Below are 25,951 nucleotides of genomic sequence, written 5' to 3'. Positions count from 1 at the left end.
CCTTGACAAAACCCACTGCATCTCTTTCTACATCTGCTTGGCAAAGGAACATTCCAGAAGAGGTGGGCAACAGTCTCTTCCCTACCACAGCCACTTCGAGGGCAGTGTGCGGAGTCAGTGAGATTCCGGGCGTGCAGGAAGGATCTGACGGGGAGGGCCCTTCTCACCACCAGCCAAGCTACGTCTTGATGCTTGTTTGAAAGTTCTGGTGATGAGGCATTCTGCCAAATGACTTTGGCAGTCTGCTCAGGCAACCATCCGAGAGGATCCACCATCTCCTTTTCCCGTTGGGCCTTGAGGACATTCTGTGCAGACCACTGCCTGATGGATTGGTGGTCAAAGGTGTTTTTCTGCACAATCTTTTCCACGAAGGATAGGTGGTAAGGCACATTCCAACTGAATGGAGCGCTCTGCGGCCATGTGGCCAGACCCATCCTTTGCAACACCAGGGACCGATAGATGCAGCCTCTCCCCAACTGGGAGACTCAAACCAAATGTAGTGCCCCACCTATCACAACACAGACCAAAGCTGACCTGGGCCTGACATCTCACCTTACAATTTATGTGCCCATTTATATCAGGCAACCCTTAACAATCGTGCTGGCATGTGAGAGGGAGAGAGAGAGAGAGAGAAAGAGAAAGGGGGAGTGGGGCGAGAGCGGGGATGGGGCTTTGAGAGCGGGGATGGGGCTTTGAGAGCGGGGAGAGCGAGATGGTGGGGAGAGAGAGAGTGTTGGGGAGAGAGAGAAGGGAGTGGAGAGGGACGGGGTGAGACCATGACCTATTGTGAAATAAAGCAGCTTCTGAGTTGAACTGAATAAGACACAAACATCTGGTCCAGATCCTAAGGGAGTTTCATTCTCACACTCTTGGGTTTGACTCCTGTACAACTAGATATGGGACAGCAAGAGTCAACTTCCAAATGAAGTAGGTGCTGAGACCAGCTAAGAGAGTGACTGATATCGCGAACTTGGCTATCTATGCTAGCTTGGCATTTGTGACAGTTTTATTTGGGGCTTGCTGACTTCTCTTTCTGACACACCTCCCCTCTATTCGCTAACCTTGCCCCTGCATACATTTACAATTTAACAAGGTGCTTCACTTCTGCTCCGTGGGCCTAGTTTTTCAACATTTTGAGGTTCGTCAGATACTGACTTTCAAGATTCTTGAAGGACATTTTTGAGACTTCATCATTGTCTTATCTTTGCACATTTCTTTTTAGATAAACTAATTTTTCTTCAAAAAACCCATAAACTCGCTTGTCATCACAAGCGAGATTTAATCAATTGTAATGGTCTTGTCATTAACATTTTGCAATCATCTTGTCAATTTCTCCATTTGAGGTGACACACACTTCAATTTCCCTTCAACTCTCAGTATAATGAAATACACATACTTAATGGAATCACAGCAAATAAACAGCAACAGGCTCTGTTTGAAAGATATGAAAAATGTTATATCCAATTTACAGAAGTTTTCTTGAAGAATCTAATTCAGATTATAGTTTAAAGTCAGCACCACAGTAGCTAAGCCCTTAGCAATCTAAACCTTGAAGCCCAGATAACTCTGTTTTATTTGCCCTTTTATTTCTTACTGGCTGATCTACCCTGAGGCCTGTTTGAGTTTTGTGGGCCTGGAGGTTTGCAAAGCGCTGTTCATAATGCTGTTACTATCCATTTGTGACAGTATCTTCCAACTTATGCAAAGTAATAAGAACATGGGATCACAATGTTACAGCATAGAAGGAGGTCATTTCAATCATCAGGCCAATGCTGGCTTTCTGCAATTGTCCATCACTCCTATGCTCTTTCCTATTACCCTTTTAAATGTTTCTTTTTCAAATATTTATCCAGTTCCATTATCCGGCAGCACTTTTGAAAAAGAGGAGGGGAGTTCTCCTCAGTGTCCTGGTCAATATTTATCCCTCAACCAACATCACTAAAACAGATTATCTGGTCATTATCTCATTGCTGTTTGTGGGAGCTTTTTGTGTGCACACTGGCTGTTGTGTTTCCAATTTTACAACAGTGACTACACTTCAAAAGTACGTCATTGGCTAGTTGCAAACACTTGTCTTTTGCACTCACGTGCTGGCTAAATCATCATTGAGGATGGGGATATGCATGGAGCCTGCTCCTCCTATTAGTCGTTTAATTGTGCACCACCATTCATGACTGGAAGTAGCAGGACTGCAGAGCTTTGATTTGATCCTTTGATTGTGGGATTACTTAGCTCTGTCTATAGCATGCTGCTTCTGCTGTTTAGCATGCATGTAGTCCTGTATTGTAGCTTCACCATGTAAGTGCCTCATTTTTAGGTATGCCTCGTGCTGCTCCTGGCATGCTTTCTACACTCCTCATTGAACCAGGATCAGTATCCTGGCTTAATAGTAATGGTTAAGTGAGGGATATGCTGGGCCATGAGGTTACAGATTGCAGTAGAATGCAATTCTGTTGCTGCTGATGGCCGACAGTGCCTTAGGGATGCCCAGTTTTGAGCTGCCAGATCTGTTCTGAATATATCCCATTTAGCACATTGGTAGTTCCACACAACATGATGGAGGGGTCCTCAGTGTGAAAACAGGACTTTGTCTCCAAAGGGGCTATGTGGTGGTCACTCTTACCAATACTGTCATGGATAAATGAGTCCTGGGCTGGAAGAAGGCATAAAGACCCATTTATTCATGTAATCAGATGTTCTAAACCCAAATTAGATATTTCAAAGCCTCAGAACAGTCAGGTTCTAGAAATTAATTTCAATGAAATTGTTAAACAAGGTTCATGAACATAATCAAAAATACATTCAGAGGTAAGATATACAGCCATAGTTTCTCCTGTTACTAGCTGATTTTTGCTATTAAACTACTTAAATTTATATTCCTGTTTTTTTAAGAAAAAGTGAAACATAAATCTGCATATTTAAACATTGAACAGTGCATTAATTTAGGGATTTAAATAATTAATACACTTCAGATGTTTCCAGGGAGATTGAGAGAACAATTAAAGTCAAGAAAAATCAGGAGGAAGATTACGGTCAATGTGACCTTGTCGGAATACTTAATGCACTTGTACCAAATTTCTCTCAGCAATATTTGAGCACAAGTGTTAATTCACATCCAACTTAAAGCCTGCATTAGCATCTGGCACATTTGAGCCATGCTAGGCCACAGTACGATGGGCCTTTTGATAACTTTTCAAGGGATATCCATTCTACTGAAGAGTCCTTTCAAATTATGAATCCTGAAGACTAGTCCTTCAACAGCTTAAGTTCTAGGAGTGGATTGAATGAGGAGAAGGCCACAACAAGGCCTTCTCCCTCCATTGGGGCCAACTCAAGAACTGCTACTGCTGCTTCATGGGGTTTACTGCCACCTTCCCCATGATGACATCAGGAAGGCAGGCACAAGGAACGTCTGCTGGGACCATCTTCCCCACTGTCATTTTCATGCAAGGGTACAGAAAGCAAGCAACATTGGGGTACATAGTGGAGGGGGAAAAGTCATGGTCAGGACAGTGAACAATGGCAGGCCTCATTACCCAATTGCACCCTATTTCTCATCAATTTCCCTTTGGACAGGACTAAGGAGGAAAATTCCACCACCCGCCCCACCACCTGATAAGATATCATTAAGTTCCATTCCAGTGGTTCCATCAATAGAAGTAGGGGACTGAGGGCAGCTCTCCTCATTCATACCATTGCAACAGAACTCTGTGATATACCATGTTGAACAATTTGATCCAAAATGCCCACTCCAAGTGTGCTTCTAGTAACAAGAAGCGATTGAACCATTAAGAATAAAAGTATCTTCTTTTATATTATTTCTGGGTCAAACAACAACTTGTATTTATGCAGTATCTTTAACCTAGTAAAATTTCCCAAGAAACGTATTAAGAGATATCAGCACTGGTGACCAAAGACTTGGTCAAATAATAGGTTTGAAGAAGTATCTTAAAAGAGGAGAGCGATGAAGAGAGAAGAGGTTTATGGACACGATTCCAGAGCTTATGGCCTAGACAGCTGACAGCACAGCTGCCAACAATGGAGCAAAAGGGAACCTGGGATGTGCAGAAGCCAGAATTGGAGGAGCACAGAGATCGAGAACAGTTGTAGGGCTGGAGGAGGTTACAAGAAATGGGTGGGGAGGTGTGGCCGGCAGGCCATGTAGGAGTAGTATAAGGATGTAAAGGATTAATATTGAAGACAATGAGAGCGATCCCTCCACTGTGGAAGTGATGATGTAACAGTCACAAAGTATAGGCTTGAGGAGAAGAGATAGCAGCACAGAGGATGTTAGCTTATGAGGCTTTTGGAGAGTGTACATAGTAAATGTAAATAATAAAGAGTTGGTAGTTGACTTTATAAGATCATAAGAACTAGGAGCAGGAGTAGGCCGTCCGGCCCCTTGAGTCTGCTCCGCCATTCAATAAGATCATGGCTGATCTTTTTGTGGACTCAGATCCACTTACCCGCGCTCTCACCGTATCCCTTAATTCCTTTATTGTTCAAAAAGATATCTACCTTAGCTTTAAAAACGTTTACTGAAGAAGCGTCAACTACTTCACTGGGCAAGGAATTCCATAGATTAACAACCCTCTGGGTGAAGAAGTTCCTTCTTAATTCAGTCCTAAATCTGCTCCCTCTAATCTTGAGGCTATGCCCTCTTGTCCTAGCTTCACCTGCCAGTGGAAACATCCTCTCTACTTGTATTTTATCTATTCCCTTCATAATTTTATATGTTTCTATAAGATCCCCCCTCATTCTTCTGAATTCCAATGAATATAATCCCAATCTACTCAGTCTCTCCTCATAAGCCAACTCCCTCAACTCCGGAATCAACCTAGTGAACCTCCTCTGCACCCTCTCCAGTGCCAGTACATCCTTTCTCAAGTAAGGAGACCAAAACTGCACACAGTACTCCAGGTGCGGCCTCACCAGTACCTTATACAGCTGCAACATAACCTCTCTGCTTTTAAACTCAATCCCTTTAGCAATGAAGGACAAAATTCTATGTGCCTTCCTAATTACTTGCTGTACCTGCAGACCAACCTTCTGCGATTCATGCACAAGGACACTCAGGTCCCTCTGCATAGCAGCATGCTGCAACTTTTTACCATTCAAGTAATAATCCTTTTTACTGTTACTCCTACCGAAATGAATGACTTCACATTTATTAACATTGTATTCCATCTGCCAGACCTTTGCCCACTCACTCAATGTATCTATGTTCCTCTGCAAAGTTTCACAGTCATCTGCACACTTTGCTCTGCCACTCATCTTCATGTCATCTGCAAACTTTGACACCCTACACGTGGTCCCCAACTCCAAATCATCTATATAAATTGTAAATAATTGCGGTCCCAACACCGATCCCTGAGGCACACCACTAGTGACTGATTGCCAACCAGAATAGCATTCATTTATCCCCACTCTCTGCTTCCTGTTAGTCAACCAATCCTCTACCCATGCTAATACTTTACCCCTAACGCCATGCATCCTTATCTTATGCAGCAGCCTCTTGTGCGGCACCTTGTCGAAGGCCTTTTGGAAATCTAGGTACACCACATCCACTGGGTCCCCATTGTCCACCTTGCTCGTAATGTCATCATAGAATTCCAAAAGATTTGTCAAGCATGACCTGCCCTTCATGAATCCATGCTGCATCTGCCCAACGGGACAATTTCTATCGAGATGCCCTGCTATTTCTTCCTTGATAATAGACTCAAGCATCTTCCCCACTACAGAGGTTAAGCTCTCCGGTCTATAATTCCCCATCTTTTGTCTAAGACTTTCTCTAGAATTCCCTAGCAACACTATAAATAAAACAACACACAATATGGTGGCAACAGTAAAACAGATATAAAACTGTGGTGAACGGAGAAATTTAAAGATATATACTGGCCCAGTACAGTAGGAAGACTACTTCCCTGCAGAAGAGGCTGTGAAGAGCTCTGGAGCTTCGGTGAGTCAGAGCACAGAATTATAGGCTGCACTACAGAGGTGTGGTGGTCTGCAAGTAGAATCCAGTGATCGGGTGAGTCACGATACCGATGGTATGGATTGGGTTAGAACCCCTTTGAAAAGATTGAAGTAATTCCCTAAAGGCATAGTGCTGTGAAAGTGCAAAATAAAGGAGAAAAACCCAATCCTTCCTGGGCTGAATGTGGGGGCGAAGAGTGGGGAACCCCTGAAAAGCCTGGGAACTCCTGGAAAGCGCAGGAACTCCCCAAAAATAGCAGGGATATCTCCATTAAAGCAACCAAGCCTCAGAAAAACAAATAAACTGGATTTCTCAAAGAAAGGTGAACACCCTAAACAAGCCTATTAAAATATCGAGGAACTCCCGAAAACAGGGGAAAACACCTCCTTTAAAGAAAGCAAGCCCTGAATAAAACAAACCGAATTTCTTAAAGAAAGGAGAACATACTAAAAAAGTCCATTAAAGATAGCATTATGGCTTCAAAATTTGGAATGCCTGAAAGCTTCTACGATCAAGAAGGACCCAATCTGTACTAAATTGGTCCTTATGAAGGAAAAGGTTCCTAAGGTTTAGGATTGCTTCTCAACTCCATACCAAATCAGAAGTGGAACAAGTATACACCCTTTTATTTTCAGTAGGTGTGATCTCCCAGCAGTCACCCACAGAGTCCAGATTTGGTCCTGAAGGGGTGCGGCGCCTGGGACTCTCGCAGGATAATGGAATCATGACATCTGCCTGGCAACTGGGTGCAGAACTGAAAGATTTGCTTCCTGTGGTCACAGATCAGCTGGACATTCAATGAGTGTTAACCCTTTCTGTTTAGGAATCTGGCTGGCTTGTTTTGCAGTGCCTTGATGCCTGCATGGGTGCAACTGATGATCCCTGGACCTGAGGGAAGCCAGCGATGGTGGCAAAACCCAAATCCCTCTGTTCCTGCGCAGGCCCATCTGTGTCAAAGTGAATGTAGTCTCCCGCTCTCCTGAATGTGACACCTATGACCTGCCTGATGACGTGATGAGCTGCTGACTGTGAGATGCCACCTAGGCCTGCTGCTGATCCCTGGAATGACCCAGTTGCATAAAAAAATCAGGGCGACAGTGACCTTGACGGCTGCAGGTAAGGGACAGCTATGGGGGCTGTAAGGCCTCAGGTCATTGTAGATCAGCACACAAATCTCCGAGACCATGTGCCTGGATAGGCACAGCCTCCGGCACTGACAATCTGTCATTTGCAGGGAGATGACTCTTGGGTGGTAGACCCGATGTCTTGGGTAGTGCCTTCTTCTCCTTGCATCCACCGGCATTTCAAAATTCAGCCACCTGTCTCCATTCTTATTTGATCTTAATAATATGATGGCATGGGAGACTGGTTCAAGTACTGTCTGTCTCTGCCTTCTTGTGGATCGTGCAGGAGTAAGTATAGCCTGGGACAGAATGATTGCTGTGCAGGCCCAAATGGGAGGGGCGCAAGGTCCAGTAGAACTAATGTGTGATTGTGGGCATACAAGTTAGGATGTAAAGCTTACACATTAGGAAGTTTTTGGAGTGAGATTGGACGACACAAGTGTTACCACAAAGCCCTTAGCGAATGACTGCATCGAAACCTTGTCAGTATTAAACTATGCTGGGTTCTCCCTCAATGTCTTATCCAGTATGTTATAATTGTACTCTTATATTGTAACTTGTTAATAAAACTTTTATACTTTGTAATCAAACACCTTTCAGTCTCTGTGCAAGGGACCAAATCTTACAGATTACTCACAGGGTTCAAGAGACAATTAGATGGGTTTCTGGAGATAGAAAGGATTGAAGGATATGGTACAAAGGTAGCGAAATGGGTTTAATCTAATCTTTGAAAACTTGTTTGGGTCTAATGACCTTTTCTGGTTTCAGAAAATAAAAAAATAATGTTCAATTTAATACAGGAATGAATGCAAAAGGCAAAAAGAGTTGAGTAATTGTAGTTCCCTACTGGTCTCCCTGTCTGCAAGAGAAAAACAGAAGTAGCAAAATATGTACCTACCTCCAAGAACACAATAGGGGCTCATTATAATTGTGTAATTATGGATCACTGTACTACATTCCGAGAACATAGTGGGGACAAATGTTGGCATGTATATTCATCAGCACATATGCAAAGTAGAGAAATGTTTTGGGCTTCATTGGTTCTTGCCTTTGGCAGGCTCAAGATACAGGTATTCCAGATACAGGTATTCCAATTGTCACAGAGCCACCAAGGCCTAGATGTCTTCAATGAACAGTGCAATTAAACCAGTTTTCATGCATATGGAAGTCATTTTATTTCTCTGCACATATAAATTAATTGCTTTCCAAACTTAGACAAATGTGGTTATTTGTGAATAATTGTGCAATAAGCAATGTGCATTTTTGTTTTGGGGAAGTTTATACCGCTCATAATTTATAGTGACATTGTACAAAGGTTCTTATATAAGACTTCATCATTTTGCTATAAGTAACAAACAATGGAAATCTTTCCTCTCAGTGGGCATCGTTAACATCATGTATTTTAAATAAATAGGAAAAATCAAGACTTAAACAAAGTTGAATGCAAGTGGAGTTTGTATTAACCCTTAGACTGCTGGCAAGACCCAGAAAAGTTCAGATTCCCCAGCTCGTTCATTATTTTTTTAAAAAAGCTCTCAGCTCACATATCTATAGCAGAAACTAAACCCTAATATTACACTAATAAAGCTAATCCCAAGTCGGGGTAGACTTATTGCTGTGATATACTGTAAAAAAAATACTATTATTTTAACCAAATCATTTTATTCCTGATCACAGGTCCTTCCTTTTTCTTTCCTTCACTTTTTAAATTGTAGCTAGGCTCAAAATATTGGGCTAAAAACAAATTACTAAAGGCCCTTTCTCAGCCAAGAAAATAACATTCTTGCATCAATACCAGAGCACTAGTTTTGAGGAGATACATTGTTGGTGGTTTGGAGAATAGGATAACTTGTTAGCAATGCAGCAAATACACACATACAATAGTATGACAAACCATATTTTAGTTTCAAGAGGGAGATGTGCCGTGACTTATCTGTGGCGATTCCATATGTGAATAATGCAAGAATACATTGCAAAGTAATTTGCAAAAATCTGCATCCAAAAAACATTTTGGACCTTTTAAATTCTGCAGAAGTTGCAACTGAGCATTCAACAAAGCCACTTCATGTTTCAGGAATATTATGGAGAAAACTATTAAAGCATCCATATCAAAATGAATAACAGTCAAAGGAGGCAATGGCCATCTGGAGTGACACTCTGAAATACATATATAATCTTTTCTTGACCAGAATTATTTCTCCTAAGCTGTAAAGTATAATTATTTTACAGTGACCTGACTTCAAATCTGTTCTTTAATGTTCTGCACATACTTTGGGTCATTTAGAATATGATAATATTCTTTCAGCTGTTAAGTGATTTCATCACCGTTAACGAGTGGATTCCAGATTCAGGTAATTGGTCTCCAAGTGGTGACAGGAGTCACAAAACCAGTGAATGCATGAATGCAACCTAATAAAACAAATTTTTATTTGACTACTTCTTCCACCTGAAACTTGAGAATATATTGAGGGTATAAACTCCTCTTGTTTTCTCCTCAAATCCACTCTCTGGGTCAGGCATCACCTGCTTCTAGCCCTCTAAGTACCCTACCAAGCCAACCATTGGTAGCGGCGAACAGCCCAGAGTATGTCACTTGTTTTATTTGTTCCTGAATGATAAATGTACAACTTTCAATAACAGTGTAACCCAGATCTGTAACTTGTTGATGTGCTGGATTGAACCTAGACCTCTCATTCCCATTGTGCAGCATCTCGGTGTTGCAATGCATCACCCCTAAAACTCAGCAATATTTAAGGCATTCGCTTTTTCAGACTTAAAGGCATTCAATCATCATCGAATCATACAGCACAGAAGGAGGCCATCTGGCCCATTGTGCCTGCGTCAGCTCTTTTGACAAGCTAACCCCTGCCCTTTCTCCATGGCCCTGAAAATTTTCCCCCTCCAAGTATTTATCCAATTCAGTTTTGAAAGTCGCCATCGAATCTGCTTCCACTACCCTTTCAAGCAGCACATTTCAGATCATAACACTTCGCAGTATAAAAAAAGAATTCTCAATTCACCCTCAGGTTCTTTTACAATCTGCAAATGGACAATGATTTTAAAAGATAGGTACCATCAGCCAGCTGGAGATGCCCAACATGTTATTGCATGCAGTCCATTCCTTTCCTGTGGATATGGGCACAGAGAACAAAGCAGCACCTGGTTTGAGAATCTCATTTAGACAGCTCATGGGACAGCTGGTGTGTGATGGTACAATGGTAAGTCGGGGGATTTTTTTTTGAGGTTGAAGCTGTGGCATGTTAGGCCAGAGGGGGAAAAGTGAACTTGCATTTCTATACTTTCACATCAATTATAAAACATCCAAAAACACTTCACTCAAGGGATAACTTTGAAGTGCAAACATTGTTGCTATTCTGGCAAGTCGAGCAGATATTTTTGTGTAATGTAAGATCCCAGTAAAAGCAGTGAGATGCATGACCATGAGTTTATTTTTGGTGGAAAGAGAAGCAGAGTTAACGTTTCGGGTCAGTGACCCTTCTTCGGAACTGACAAATATTAGAAAAGTCACAGATTATAAGCAAGTGAGGTGGGGGTGGGGCAAGAGATAACAAAGGAGAAGGTGCAGATTGGACCAGGCCACATAGCTGACCAAAAGGTCACGGAGCAAAGGCAAACAATATGTTAATGGTGTGTTGAAAGACAAAGCATTAGTACAGATTAGGTGTGAATACACTGAATATTGAACAGCAGCAAGTGCAAACCTGAAAAAAACCCTGAAAAAAACAGTGGGTAAGCAAACTGAACAAACTAAGATGAAATGAAATAAATGCAAAAAAAATAGTAAAAAATGTAAAAAAGAATGTAAAAAAAAAGGAAGAAAAAATAACTAAAAATGAAAGTAAAATGGGGGGCTGTTATGCTCTGAAATTATTGAACTCAATGTTCAGTCCGGCAGGCTGTAGTGTGCCTAATCGGTAGATGAGATGCTGTTCCTCGAGCTTGCGTTGATGTTCACTGGAACACTGCAGCAATCCCAGGACAGAGATGTGAGCATGAGAGCAGGGGGGAGTGTTGAAATGGCAAGCAACCGGAAGCTCAGGGTCCTGCTTGCGGACTGAGCGGAGATGTTCCGCAAAGCGGTCACCCAGTCTGCGCTTGGTCTCCCCAATGTAGAGGAGACCACACTGTGAGCAGCGAATACAGTATACTACATTGAAAGAAGTACTTTTACATTTTTTACTATCTTTTTTTGCATTTATTTCATTTCATCTTAGTTTGTTCAGTTTGCTTACCCACTGTTTTTTTCAGGGTTTTTTTCAGGTTTGCACTTGCTGCTGTTCAATATTCAGTGTATTCACACCTAATCTGTACTAATGCTTTGTCTTTCAACACACCATTAACATATTGTTTGCCTTTGCTCCGTGACCTTTTGGTCAGCTATGTGGCCTGGTCCAATCTGCACCTTCTCCTTTGTTATCTCTTGCCCCACCCCCACCTCACTTGCTTATAATCTGTGACTTTTCTAATATTTGTCAGTTCCGAAGAAGGGTCACTGACCCAAAACGTTAACTCTGCTTCTCTTTCCACAGATGCTGCCAGACCTGCTGAGTGATTCCAGCATTTCTTGTTTTTGTTTCAGATTTCCAGCATCCGCAGTATTTTGCTTTTATTTTAGTTTATTTTTGGTGCTGTTTGTTGAAGGAAGAATGTTGTATGTGACACTGAGAGAACTCCCAACCATTCTTAGAATAGTTCATATAGATAATATAGATAAAAGGTTTTATGCTCATCAACATCTTACAAATCACCATGTTGTTTGATTCATTCTTTGTGGTGCTAGCTGCAACCAATTTGCACTCTTTTAAGTTAGCTGTGTTCCCACCAGATTGTTACTTAGTTCAGGGAATTTAGCAGAAGAAATTATCTCTGGGTATTAAGATTTATTCAACTTATATATAACTTGCATTTATATAGTGCCTTTGAGGCTTTAAAAGAGAAAAACGTCCCAAGGCGTTTAGACAAAAATCAGACGGAAAATTGACATCAAGCCAAAGAAGGATATTAGAACAGGTGACTAAAGCTTGGCCAAAAATGTAGGTTTTAAAGTGGGCGTTAAAGGATGAGAGAGGGTGGAGAGATAGGAATGCTTAGGGAGGGTATCACAGTGCTTAGGGCCTATATGGCTGAAAGCACTGCAGGAGTGAAGGGATTGAGGAATGCACTGTCCCGAGTTGAAGTTCTTGAAGGGCTGTGGGGCTGGTGGAGCTTTGAAGGGAGGTAGGGAGGGGTGAGGCCTTGGAGCAATTTGAATACAAGGATGAGAATTTTAAAATTAAGGAGCTGGCGGACCAGATGCCAATGCAGCTGAGCAAGGACAGGGTTGATGGGTGCATGAGACTTGGGGCTGAATTTTACCAGCCCTCCGACGTCAGGGTCATGGCAGTGGGCCCGGAATATTCTAGTGCGAGAGGCCCACTACAACTCCTGATGCTGTATATGTCCAACCCCATTTTACTGGCGGTGGCAGCTCAGTGCGGCCCCCCACCGCTCGGCGGTGGAAACTTAATTTAAATATGTTTAGTACTTACCTTGCTTGATTATGCATCCTGTTGCTTTGTCGCTCCTCAGTTCTTGATTTTTCACTGAACGGGCAGCTGTCACATGTCGTCCTGTTCACGAATGACAGAAGCCAGTGGGATAGCAAAAGAGGGAGCAATCGCAGACAGTGCAGGTAAGCCTCTGTAAGCCAGGGTCTCAACTCTGCATACTGGAAGGGAGGTAGGAGAGAAGATGGCATTTCTGGGGGCACAGCTTTGCATAGTGAAGGGAGGTAGGATGGCATTACTGAGGGCACAGCTCTGCATACGTGAAGGGAGGTGTGAGGGGGCATGGGATTACTGTGAGCACAGCTCTGCATACTTGAAGGGAGGTGGGATGAACGTACTGGGGGCAAAGATCTGCAGGCACGAAGGGAGGTACTGTGTACCCTCCCTCCATAAATGGTGTACGCTCTGCGCCATTGTTTGTTTGTGTGTGCACTCCAGTCACGCTGTGTGGGGAGGATGCCAGAAACAGTAAAGTGTAAAGGTTATCTGGCTGGTGAAGGCAATTGATGCAGCTGGTAGAATCTTTGTGGTCATGCTGTATCACTCTTAGTGTGAACTAAGATGGGCAATGCCATGTCACACCACATAGCTGATCCATGAAAGCACCTGATATACCCGTCAACAACAATGCCTGCCCTGTTAGGAACCTTTGCATAAGCGAAGGATACAACTTTATTTGTCACATGAAGATGGGTCTGGCTCATCCTAGATTGTGTGATCTGCTTCTACTGAGGATCCATATGTGCTGCAGGCAAAACCAACAGGCAGGTGCAGCCCACGTAGAGGCCCCCGGTCATGAGCAGAAGCCCCCAAGGGGAGCTCGCCACTATCGCCCGCCGCGCATCTACTGGTCCCACATGACATACTGGCGGATGTCAGAGCGCCAGTGTGAGAGATGACTGCGGATGTAGAGAGGTGGTGACACATCTCTGTGTCCTGCTCAACAATGACCTGCAGCCCATGGGCTTCGGTGGACATCCTACGCCTGTGGTCCTCATAGTGACGGCGGCTCTTAACCTTTGCCCCTATGCATCATTTCAGGGGCCCACTGGAGACCTTTGTGGGGTCACAGAGTCAGTATGCATCAGGGAGGTCACCGATGCCCTGTACCGGAGGGCCAGTGAGCATGTCCGCTTCAGGACATTGGTTTTGGCACCATTGCCCGATAACCAAAGGTGCAAGAGTTTATAGACTGCACCCATGTGGCCATCAGGCCTCCCGCCAGGCTACCAGCTGCAGACGTTACCATTAAGGGATTCCTCTCAATCTAGGTGCAGCTGGTATGTGATCACCAGAGACTCTTCATGCAAATCTGTGCCCACTTCTCAGGCAGCTGCCATGATGCCTGGATCCTGCACCAGTCCCAGCTGCTGCTGCTGTTCACTGAACACTGAACTGGCTCAGATGGAGGGGCGGTTTCTTGGAGACAAGGGTTACCCCTTGCAGACATGGCTTCTGATACCAGTGAAAGACCCCACCAGTGCTGCACAGGAGTGATACAACGCTAGCCACGGAGCTACAAGAGCCACCATTGAGCAGGCGATCGGCATGCTGAAAATGTGCTCCCACTGCCTGGATAGATCGGATGGTGCCCTGTACCAAGAGCCGTAAAGGGCAGCTCCTTTCTTTGCTGCTCGCTGTGCTCTGCACAACTACGCACTCAATAGGGGGCAGGCTTGACATGATGAGGAGAGACATCAGCAAGAATCCTCCTCGGACTATGAGGACGCTGAGGACTTACAACAGCAAAGGTGCATGGGAGGGCAGAGGGCACCCAAGCTCCACTTTCAGGGCGAGCAGCAAGCTAGGGATGCATGGCAGCGGCTTATCAGACAAAGGGTGTTTGCTCCATAGGAACCACCATGAGCTCTGCAAGCCACACAGCGCCCTTGATCACCTGCTGTGCAGCAGTCTGCATCTGCAACATCTTTGTCTGAACCATTAGAGGCAGCAGCAAACTGAACCATTGTCCATGTTACTGCATCCATGGAGACACAATCAAGTAATACTGGCATGGCAATGATGTTATTCCATACATTGGCAGTTCTAAAAGGCCACTGATGTAATGGGAGGAGACACGATCGGAACATGCTGGCACACATCAGTCATACAGTAAAAGAAACAAACATATTAGTGAAGAAGATTTAGAGATTGAACTTTTCACAGTGTTGTGTCACCCGTGCAGACCCGTTTGTGTCACAATGGTTTTTGGAAACGCTTGTGGGTGCTCCTTCGTAGTGCCACTTCTGCGCTAGCAGCCTGACTGGAGGAAGGCTGCTGATCAGATCGCCCTTTGGCTGTGGATGATTTTGATGGTCGTACTAAGTGCACATGAGGCCTGGAGGGCCCTGGCTAGCTGGGGGAATGATCGTTCATCCTCTTCCGGCACTGGACCCTTTGACACCTCATGGCCCCACAGTTACTTACCTTCTCTGCCACCTCCAGCGTGGCTGCCTTGCTTGGGCGGGAGGGCTTCTTCTGACCATTGGTGGGAAAAAGGACCTCCCACCTTGCCCACACAGCCTGGGGGACAGTGAGCAGGAAGGCATCGCTGAACTGTGGGGCCACCCGAGAGTGCCCCTCTGCTATCTTTGGTTTTTGCTCTGGTCCTTTAAATGCAAAGGTGATTCCACAGTGTAACTGCTCTAACTTCTGGCTGCAAGGTTTTTCTCGCATATGTTTGAAAATTAATGCAGGACTATTGAAGAAATCTGTGCTGTTGTCCTGGTTTTTCACTGATGACAGATCGACACATGTTCATGTACACTTTGCTTCTGCAGCAGCGGATCATAATTATTGACGTAATATTTCTGGTTTGCAATGCAGCTAGAAAATAAACATATTTTCCTGGTTCTTTAAGAGTATTTTTAATTCCAGTTTACATGTCTTTTCACATAACAGTTCGCAGAGAAATGAATACAAAGTACAAATGCATATTAGTCTGCGGCATTTCATAGTCAGGTGGTTCCAAGCCCATAGTATGTAGATATTGTTAAATGATGCTTTTATTTCTGTTATGTATTTGCCTTTTATGATACAATTCAGTCTCACATCCTGGTATGAGCAAAATTAAGATTATTCACCCAGGTGCAGCACACCTACAAGAAGGAATGTTACCCTTTAATGGAAGAGGAGGGTCTCAACTGCACAAGACACTGTGACAAAGCAGAGTAAGTATGTGGCAGCAAAGCAGAAAGTGCTGGCGAAACTCAGAAGGTCTGGCAGCATCTGTGGAAAGAGAAGCATAGTTAACTTTCAGGTCTGTGACCTTCTCTCTACACAGATGCTGCCAGACCCGCTGATTTTCTCCAGCACTTTCTGCTATATTGACAGCATCCTCACTCTTCAATAGTGAGGTAGATATTTATTTGGCAGCGGTCAGAAAGTAGGTGCTGGGGCTGTGATGCTAATGAGCCCCCACGTGAAAAAAAGCAGGGGCTCAGCGGCAGCCACTGCATGCGGGCAGACCACCAACTTCAAAGCATGCCGCTGTGAGTTGCAGCGCGCTAGTAAGATCCAGCCCTTGGTGTGGGTTGGGTTAGAATATGAGTAGCAGAATTTTGGATGATTTCAAGCTTATGGAGGGTGGAAGTTGGAAGGCCAGCCAGTATAATATTAGAAAGCATGGAGGAGGGTTTCACCAGATAAGCTGAGGCAGGGACATAGATAGGCAATATTGTGGAGATGGAAGTAAGTGATCTTTGTGACGGAGAGGATATGAGGTTGGAAGCTTAACTTAATTAACTCAGGTTGCAAAAAACCTGGTTTAATCTCAAACAGTGGCAGGGAGGGGGATGGAATCGGTGGCTAGGGAATGGAATTCGTGGTGGGGGCCCAAAGACAATGGATTTGGTCTTCCCAATGTTTAATTGGAGGAAATTGCAGCTGATCCAGGATTAGATGTCGGACCACTCGTCTGACAACAAAGAGACAGTGGAGGGGGTGAGCGAGATGGTAGTGAGGTAGAACTAGGCTTCGTCAGTATACATGTGGACCTGGCGTAATGTTTAATTTCACCATGGGAGGCATTAAAGACAAGCCTGCCCTCATCTTTACCCAACAGCTGCACAGGCACAATTTGAGAAGTGAGCCTGGAAGAATATCAGCTGGAGGAAATGGAAACGTTGCTGGGGATGCAGTATGGGTTTCTGTTCTAAAGGTAGTTGAAGCAGATGGTTAGTGTTAAGTGACATTATCACTAATGGGCATACACCATTGCTGTACTATCTGCCATTGATAGTGCCCAACACTGGGTGCGAAAGAAAATGTTTCATGTTTAACACTTTTACTAGCTTACAGTTTCACCTAATAGTATAAAGAAAATAAGTAGCTAAAACTGAGTGTCAGCTTTGATCAACTGGTAAAACTCTCATTTCTAAGCTAGGTGCGTGTTCAAGACCAGCCCTTGAACACAAAACCTAGGCTGATACTAAGGTAGTGCAGCACTGTCAGAGTGATTGTCCCTTTGATGATGTTGCACTGAGGCTCCTTCCCCTGCTTAAGTTGATGTCAAAGATCTTTTGGCACGATTTGAATAACAGCAATGAGTTTTCTCAGTTTCCAGGCCAAAATTTCTCCTCCAAACCAATACCACCATAAAAAAGTAATTGCTCACTCATCCCTTTGCTGATCGTAAGATCCAGCTGTGTGCAAAATGTGTTTGTATATTTAATGGTGCACTTGAAAGTAATTTATTGTATGTGAAGCACTTTGAGTTGTTTTGAACAGATGTGATAAGTCACCTGGGCTATTATAAAAATGCTTCTCAATTCAATTTAACAATAATAATGAAATTTTGTAAAAACTCCATGTGGTTCTCTTACAGATTTTAATTTTAGTGGATTAAAAGAAAGGACTTCATGGTCATGTATTACAAATATTATTTCAGAACAAGGTTATGCCAAGAGTTCAGAAATGATGAAGCTCATCAACAGCTAACATTTACAATTCATCAGTTCTTGAACCTGTTCGGAAAGTCCTTCAATTTTTAAAATATTTTTCAGGATCTGTGTTTAAAAATTGTGGACGTTGATTCACTTGGAAGAGTGAAGAGATTCCGTAGATGCAAAAGCTCACTAGAAGGACTTGGGGATTTTGTTTAAAAACACACTTACTGGAAGTCACATGTCTTAAGCGAAGTAAACAGCAGGAGCCTTCTGACTGGGGGTGTTGTTTACAGAGAAGTGACACGTTAAGATTTATGGTGGTCAAGAGTTGGTTTTGTTTTGGATATTGTTCTGAGTCAGTTGGGGGTCAGCCTTCTAAAAGAGAAGCCACAAGATAATCTTTTTCCACCCCTTTGAGAAACCTTGAGAATTCAGTGTGTGGATTTGAGAAATTGATGCCGCATTTCTCCTGAAAAGCCTGCCGACTAATCCTCAATGTCACCTGAAGACAACTGCTCCAAAAAGATCCCAATGACAGCCGTCTACAAGTATCTGGATGCCAGACTAAATGGGCCAGTGGAGAACATCGCATATCTTATCCCTTTTTCCTTTAAGAATTAACAAGTATTTGGCCAAAGCATTTTTTTCTTTTTTTGTAAAGAGATCTCTGCGGAGAAAACTTCTTTATTTTTTCTTTAACCGGTGTGCGTGTGGGTACGTGTGCATTGGGTTAATTTAGAAGGGAACTTTCATATTTCAACCTGTGTGTTAATGCTTTGTATCTTGATTGAATCAGTCTTATTTATAATAAATTAATAATTTTGTTGTTTTAATAAAAAAAACTTGGATGGTGGATTTTGTTCTGAAATAAAATTAGAGCATTTAATTGGCCATATCAGTAACTAAGTAAAACATTTAAATATACATTGTGATCCATGGAGAAGTGGAACTAAAGAAAGACAGTGCACTCCTCCAGCCTCAGTTGTAAGAAACCATGTAGAATTTATATGTGCTAACTATTTCCTCCTGAACATACTATTTAAGCAATGCATTCTTTTGCTCTGATGGCATAAAACTTGAGTTTTCTCCCCAGCATTTCTGGTCATCTTGTTGTTTGGAGCTGGCATCATATAGGTACCCATGAAGTGCTCTTCTTTGTTCCTCTGCATGGAGGAACCTGGTCTTCCCTCAACATTTCTCCATAGCAGCATGCACACTTAAAGTAGTGGTTAATATACAATGATCAAGAACAGGAAGCCTTGTCATTTTCCTCCTACTTAATCCAGAGGCCAACTGTATCCTTCCATTGAGAACTCTTTAGGGGTGAAATTGGGCATGGATGGGGGCGCAAAACAGGCAGAATCGCTTTTACACCTGTTAAGCAACATAGCTGATATTCGTTTCTATTAATGTCAATAAAACTGAATTTGGGACTGGCCAGGGGCACGGGGCAGGGGCTCTGACAGGTGACTGATGATAATGCACATTTTGCGTCCAATTTCACCTCCAATAATTCACCACTAATTTGAGAATGGAAGCTGGGACCTTCCTGGTCTGTGTGGCTCAGATACTCACAGCACACATTTTCTGAGTCATTTGCTGACAGAATAAATATTCTTAACATATTCAGGTGGAAGTTAGAGTCTAACACAACACCCATATTAATATTGCAACATATTCTGACTTCTAAAAGTACACCCAATGTTACACTCATGTTCTTCAGCAATGCCAGCTTTCACTTTGATAAATGCATGCAGAAGAAACCTGCCCCTACCTGGAGTAGCAGAATATCTCCAGAGGCGAAATGTACTGACTCCAAATGCAGAGTGCAGCTGGCATAAGGAACAGAACAGCCATCCAGCAGCAAGCAACTATCAAAGACATAAACAGTCCAAAGTCATGGACAGCTGGAATCTGGTGGGAACAAAAAAGGATTATTAAATTAAGTTCTTGAACAGTAACATTGGCCAAACGGGCCATGAGTCAGTACTGATAGTGGAATAATCTGGGTATTGGATTAGCACATTATCTTTGGTTCAAATCTAGCCAGACTTGTTTCCTCTCCAGCTGGCAGTAAGGTTTGTATGTGAAATGTGTCTTTGGCAGGCATATTGCATTTCCTGGAGGGCGTGAATGTACTGATCATGATTTAGGGCAAAATTGGCAGATTGTTCAGCAAGGCCAAGTGGGTGTCTGGTTTTGGAAAATAAAAACCTCATATTGATGAAGGTGTAGTGCTGTTGTCATTTTCCTCATACTTAATCCAACTTAAAAAATTGGTTTAGCTGTAGGAGACAGAGAGTGATGACAGACGGCTGTTTTAGTGACTGGAAGTCAGTGTCCAGTGGCGTACCACAGGGATCTGTGCTGGGCCCCCTATTGTTTGTCATTTATATAAACGACATAGACGACTATGTGGGGGGTTGGATCAGTAAGTTCGCGGATGACACAAAGATTGGCCGAGTGGTTAACAGTGAGGTGGAGTGTCTTAGGTTACAGGAAGGTATAGGCGGGATGGTCAAATGGGCAGAAAAGTGGCAGATGGAATTTAACGCTGAAAAGTGTGAGGTGATACACTTTGGAAGGAGTAATGTGACACGGAAGTATTCAATGAATGGCCTGACACTGGGGAGTTCCGAGGAACAAAGAGACCTTGGCGTGTTTGTCCATAGATCTCTGAAGGCAAAAGGGCAGGTTAATAGGATGGTGAAAAAGGCATATGGGACACTTGCCTTTATCAATCGAGGCATAGATTACAAAAGCAGGGAGGTCATGTTGGAGTTGTATAGAACTTTGGTAAGGCCACAGCTGGAGTACTGTGTGCAATTCTGGTCGCAACATTATAGGAAGGATGTGATTGCACTGGAGGGGGTGCAGAGGCGATTCACCAGGATGTTGCCTGGGATGGAACATTTAAGCTATGAAGAGAGGTTGGATAGGCTTGGGTTGCTTTTGCTGGAGCAGAGAAGACTAAGGGGTGACCTGATCGAGGTGTACAAGATTAGGAGGGGCATGGACAGGGTGGATAGGGAGCAGCTGTTCCCCTTAGTTGAAGGGTCAGTTACGAGGGGTCACAGGTTTAAGGTGAGGGGCGGGAGGTTTAAGGGGGATTTAGTTTAGTTTAGTTTAGAGATACAGCACTGAAACAGGCCCTTCGGCCCACCGAGTCTGTGCCGACCATTAACCACCCATTTATACTAATCCTACGCTAATCCAATATTCCTACCACATCCCCACCTGTCCCTATATTTCCCTACCACCTACCTATACTAGGGGCAATTTATAATGGCCAATTTACCTATCAACCTGCAAGTCTTTGGCATGTGGGAGGAAACCGGAGCACCCGGAGGAAACCCACGCAGACACGGGGAGAAATTGCAAACTCCACACAGGCAGTACCCAGAATTGATCCCGGGTCGCTGGAGCTGTGAGGCTGCGGTGCTAACCACTGCGCCACTGTTGAGGAAGAACTTTTTTACCCAGAGGGTGGTGACTGTCTGGAATGCCCTGCCTGGGAGGGTGGTAGAGGCGGGTTGCCTCACATCCTTTAAAAAGTACCTGGATGAACACTTGGCACGTCATAACATTCAAGGCTATGGGCCAAGTGCTGGCAAATGGGATTAGGTAGACAGGTCAGGTGTCTTTAATGCTTCGGTGCAGACTCGATGGGCTGAAGGACCTCTTCTGCACTGTATTATTCTGTGATCCTGTTCTGAGGTGGGGACTAAGGCATTAAATTGAGGCAATAAAGAATTTAACCATTCGATATCTGATCGAGGAGGATATGATGTTGATACTGTCAACTAAATTAAAAACAATCATCCAGCATTAACATTCTTCACATTAATAATCTCAGAAAAATTACTTCCACACAATATATTATAAACATTAACAAAATGTAAGTGACAAAACTTATTATCTAAGTTACTAACTGATGGACAGATGCTGAGCTGCTGACCACAAACAGAGCAACCTGCACCTGTTTGAATGTGAATACCATATAAATGACAACTATATATCTGGGGATGTAGTCTTTTAGACCAGTTGTAGCTGCTCTGACCAAGATTTGAGCTCAGCCCTGGAATGTGGATTGAACCCATAACCTCTGACACACAGACAAGAGTGCTACCAACTGAGTCAAGTTGACATAAAAGATTGTGCAATGTTGATACATAATTTGGGCAATCATCAAAGCTGTGATGGCAAGTAAAAAGTGGGTGAAGAAACTAATTTAAGTCCTTATTAGGATGTGAGTATCGTTTGCAAGGTCAATATTTACTGCCCATCCCAAGTTGTCCTGAGAAGTTGATGGTGGGGCTTCTTTTACTGATAGCAGTTTGATACAACTGACTGGCTTGCTAGGCTACTTCAGAGGTCAATTACGAGTCAACCACATTGGTGTAGGATTGGAGACACATATAATAACTTGTATTGATACAGAGCCATTAACATAGTAAAAAGTCCCAAAGTGCTTTATAGGAGCAATTGTCAAACAAAATTTGACACTGAATGCCTAAGGAGATATTAGAGCAGATGAGGTCAAAGAGATTTAATGAGCAGAAGAGAGGCAGAGAGGATTAGAGAGGAAATTCCAGAGCTTCGGGCCTCAGAGTTTGAAGGCACGGCCGCAAATGATGGAGCTATTAAAATCAGGGATGTGCAAGAGGTCAGAATTGGAGGACTGCAGATATCTCGGCGCGTTGAAGGAGGTTACAAAGATAGGGAGGGGCAAGGCCACGGAAGAATTTGAAACCACGGGTGAGAATTTTAAAATGGAGACATCGCTTAACCGGGAGCCAATATAGGTCAACGAACTAGTGGGGTGATGGGTAAACAGGACTTGGTGTGAGTTAGGACATGAACAGTTTTGGATGCCCTCAAGCTTACAGAGGGTGGAAGATGGGCAGTCAGCCTGGAGTCTGTTGGAATAGGCAAATGTAGAGGTAACAGAAGCATGGATGAGGGTTTCAGTAGAAGGTGAGCGGAGGCAGGGATAGAGACCAGTGACGTTACAAAGGTAGAATTAGTCAGTCTTAGTGATGGCCCAGAAGAGGGATAAGAATGTTTTTAGTGCAATGAGTCGTAATGATCTGGAATGCACTGCCTGAAAGGGTGGTGGAAGCAGATTCAATAGTAATGATCAAAAGGGAATTGGACAAATACATGAAGTGGAAAAAGTTGCAGGCTATTAGGAAAGAGTGGAACTCATTGGATAGTTCCTCAAAGAGCCAACACAGGCACAGTGGGCCAACTAACCTCCTTCTGTGTTTACGAAGGCACAGATATGTGGTTAGACTGGATAGGAATGGCATGTTTCCTTTCTAAAAGGACATTAGATCTGGAAAAATGAATCTGAAATCAAAATGAGCTGTGCAGCCCTTCAAACAGATAGGAGGATTTTGGGCCATTAATCCTCCTAACATTGAAGACCACCCTGTTATTAAAACTAAAACATTTCGCTGCAAATTGGACAGGCTAAACAAGTCAATCTCACACAAGTCATTCTCACTTGTGCCAACGGGGTTATAGAAATCAGAAAGTAGGAATAAATGGGTCATTTTCAGGTTGGCAGGCTGTGACTAGTGGGCTACCTCAAGGACCAATGCTTTGGCCCCAGCTATCCACAATCTATATCAATGATTTGGATGTGGGGAATAAATGTAATATTTCCAAGTTTGCAGATGACACAAAACTCGGTGTAAGTAAGAGTTGTGAAGAGGATGCAAAGACGCTTCAAGAGGATCTGGAGAGGCTAAGCGAGTGGACAAAAATTTGGCAGATAGAATACAATGTGGAGAAAAGTGAGATTATCCACTTTGGTAGGAAAAACATAAATACAGAGTATTTCTAAAATGGTGAGAGGCTGGGTAGTGTTGAACTTTAAAGGGACTTGGGTGTCCTTGTTCATGAGTCACTGAAGGCAGATACAGCAAGCAATTAAGAAGGCATATGGTATGTTGGCCTTTAATACAAAAGGATTTGAGTTTGGGAGTAAAGATGTCCTACTGAAATTACATAGAACTTTTGTGAGCCTGCACCTGGAGTATTGTGTGCAGTTTTGGTCTCCTTACCTAAGGAAAGATATACTTGCCAGAAAGGGAGTGCAACAAAGGTTCACCAAACCAATTCCTTGGATGGAGGGATTGTCCTATGAGGAAAGATTAAATAGACTTGGCCTTTATTCTCTGGAGTTTAGAAGAATGAGAAGTGATCTCATTCAAACATACAAAATTCTTACAGGGCTCGACAGGGTAGATGCAGGAAGGATGTTTCCATTGGCTGGGGAGTCTAGAACCATGGGACACAGTCTCAGAATAAGGGGCAGGCCATTTAGGCTGAGATGAGGAGGAATTTCTTTACTCAGAGGGTGGTGAATCTTTGGAATTCTCTTCCCCAGAGGGCTGTGGAGGCTCAGTCGTTGAGTAGGTTCAAGACAGAGATCGGTAGATTTAGAATTAGAATTAGAACATTACAGCGCAGTACAGGCCCTTCGGCCCTCGATGTTGCGCCGACCTGTGAAACCATCTGCCCTACAGAATTCCATTTTTATCCATATGTCTATCCAATGACCACTTCAATGCCCTTAAAGTAGGCGAGTCTACTACTGTTGCAGGCAGGGCGTTCCACGCCCCTACTACTCTCTGAGTAAAGAAACTACCTCTAACATCTGTCCTATATCTATCACCCCTCAACTTAAAGCTATGTCCCCTCGTGTTTGCCATCACCATCCGAGGAAAAAGACTCTCACTATCCACCCTATCTAACCCTCTGATTATCTTATATGTCTCTATTAAGTCACCTCTCCTCCTCCTTCTCTCTAACGAAAACAACCTCAAGTCCCTCAGCCTTTCCTCGTAAGACCTTCCCTCCATACCAGGCAACATCCTAGTAAATCTCCTCTGCACCCTTTCCAAAGCTTCCACATCCTTCCTATATTGCGGTGACCAGAACTGCACGCAATACTCCAGGTGCGGTCTCACCAGAGTCTTGTACAGCTGCAGCATGACCTCGTGGCTCCGAAACTCAATCCCCCTACTAATAAAAGCTAACACACCATATGCCTTCTTAACAGCCCTATTAACCTGGGTAGCAACTTTCAGGGATTTATGTACCTGGACACCAAGATCTCTCTGTTCATCTACACTACCAAGAATCTTCCCATTAGCCCAGTACTCTGCATTCCTGTTACTCCTTCCAAAGTGAATCACCTCACACTTTTCCGCATTAAACTCCATTTGCCATCTCTCAGCCCAGCTCTGCAGCCTATCTATGTCCCTCTGTACCCTACAACATCCTTCGGCACTATCCACAACTCCACCGACCTTCGTGTCATCCGCAAATTTACTAACCCACCCTTCTACACCCTCTTCCAGGTCATTTATAAAAATGACAAACAGCATCTACATATTAAAAACATCAAGGGATACAGGGATAGTGCAGGAAAATGGTGTTGAAGTAGAAGATCAGCCATGATCTCATTGAATGGCAGAGTGGGCTCGAAGGCTGAATGGCCTAATCCTGCTGTTATTTCTTATGCTCTTACACCCAACTTAGTTAATAGTAACACTTCATATCATAAAAGCATAAACACAGAAGACCATTTGGTCCATCGTGCCTGTGTTGGCTCTTTAAGGAGCTATCCAGCGAGTCCAATTCTTTCCCCATATCCTTTTTCCACTTCATGTATTTATCCAATTCTCTTTTGATTGTTACTATTAAATCTGCTTTCACAAGCGAATAATGCAAGGCTGGATTGCATCTATTTTAACGCAAGGAGTCTTACAAGTAAGGCAGATAAATTGAGGGCGTTGATTAACACATGGGAATATGATATTATTGCTATCACAGAGACATGGTTGAGGGAAGGGCAGGACTGGCAGCTCAGTATTCCAGGGTATAGAATCTTGAGGCGTGACCGGAGGGGCGGGGGGATTTCGGTGTAAAAGAAGAGGTGGCATTGCACTATTGATCAAGGAGTCAATTACTACAGTAAGGAGGGATGATATCTTAGAAGGTTTCTCAAATGAGGCCATATGGGTAGAACTTAAAAACAAAAAGGGGGCAATCACTTTTCTGGGAGTGTACTACAGGTCTCCAAAAAGTCAGGGAGAGATAGAGGAGCAGATATGTAGGCAAATCTCAGAGAGGTGTAAAAATAATAAGGTAATAATAGTAGGGGATTTCAAATTCCCCAACATTAACTGGGATAGACTGAGTGCAAAAGGCTTAAAGGGGGCAGAATTCTTAAAGTGCATCCAGGAGAGCTTTTTGAGCCAGCACGTAGAAAGTCCAACAAGAGAAGGGGCGGTACTGGACCTAATCTTAGGAAATGAAGCCAGACAAGTGGTAGAAGTGTCAGTGGGGGAACATTTCGGGGATAGTGACCATAACTTTGGA

General features: G+C 43.4%; 1 protein-coding gene across 3 annotated transcripts in view; it reads right to left on the bottom strand.

The window, feature by feature from the left end:
• Positions 1-25,951, bottom strand: part of disp3 (dispatched RND transporter family member 3) — a 743,795-nt gene that overhangs the window by 179,388 nt on the left and 538,456 nt on the right. For all 3 annotated transcript variants that reach the window (XM_068017501.1, XM_068017500.1, XM_068017502.1), the window contains one exon: positions 19,329-19,468. In XM_068017501.1, the coding sequence (XP_067873602.1) occupies positions 19,329-19,468 (140 nt within the window). The remainder of the gene's footprint in view (positions 1-19,328; positions 19,469-25,951) is intronic.

This window comes from Heterodontus francisci, chromosome 37 (assembly GCF_036365525.1).
Source record: "Heterodontus francisci isolate sHetFra1 chromosome 37, sHetFra1.hap1, whole genome shotgun sequence".
Taxonomy (NCBI): Eukaryota; Metazoa; Chordata; class Chondrichthyes; order Heterodontiformes; family Heterodontidae; genus Heterodontus; species Heterodontus francisci.
This window is presented reverse-complemented; position numbering and strand designations above follow the sequence as displayed.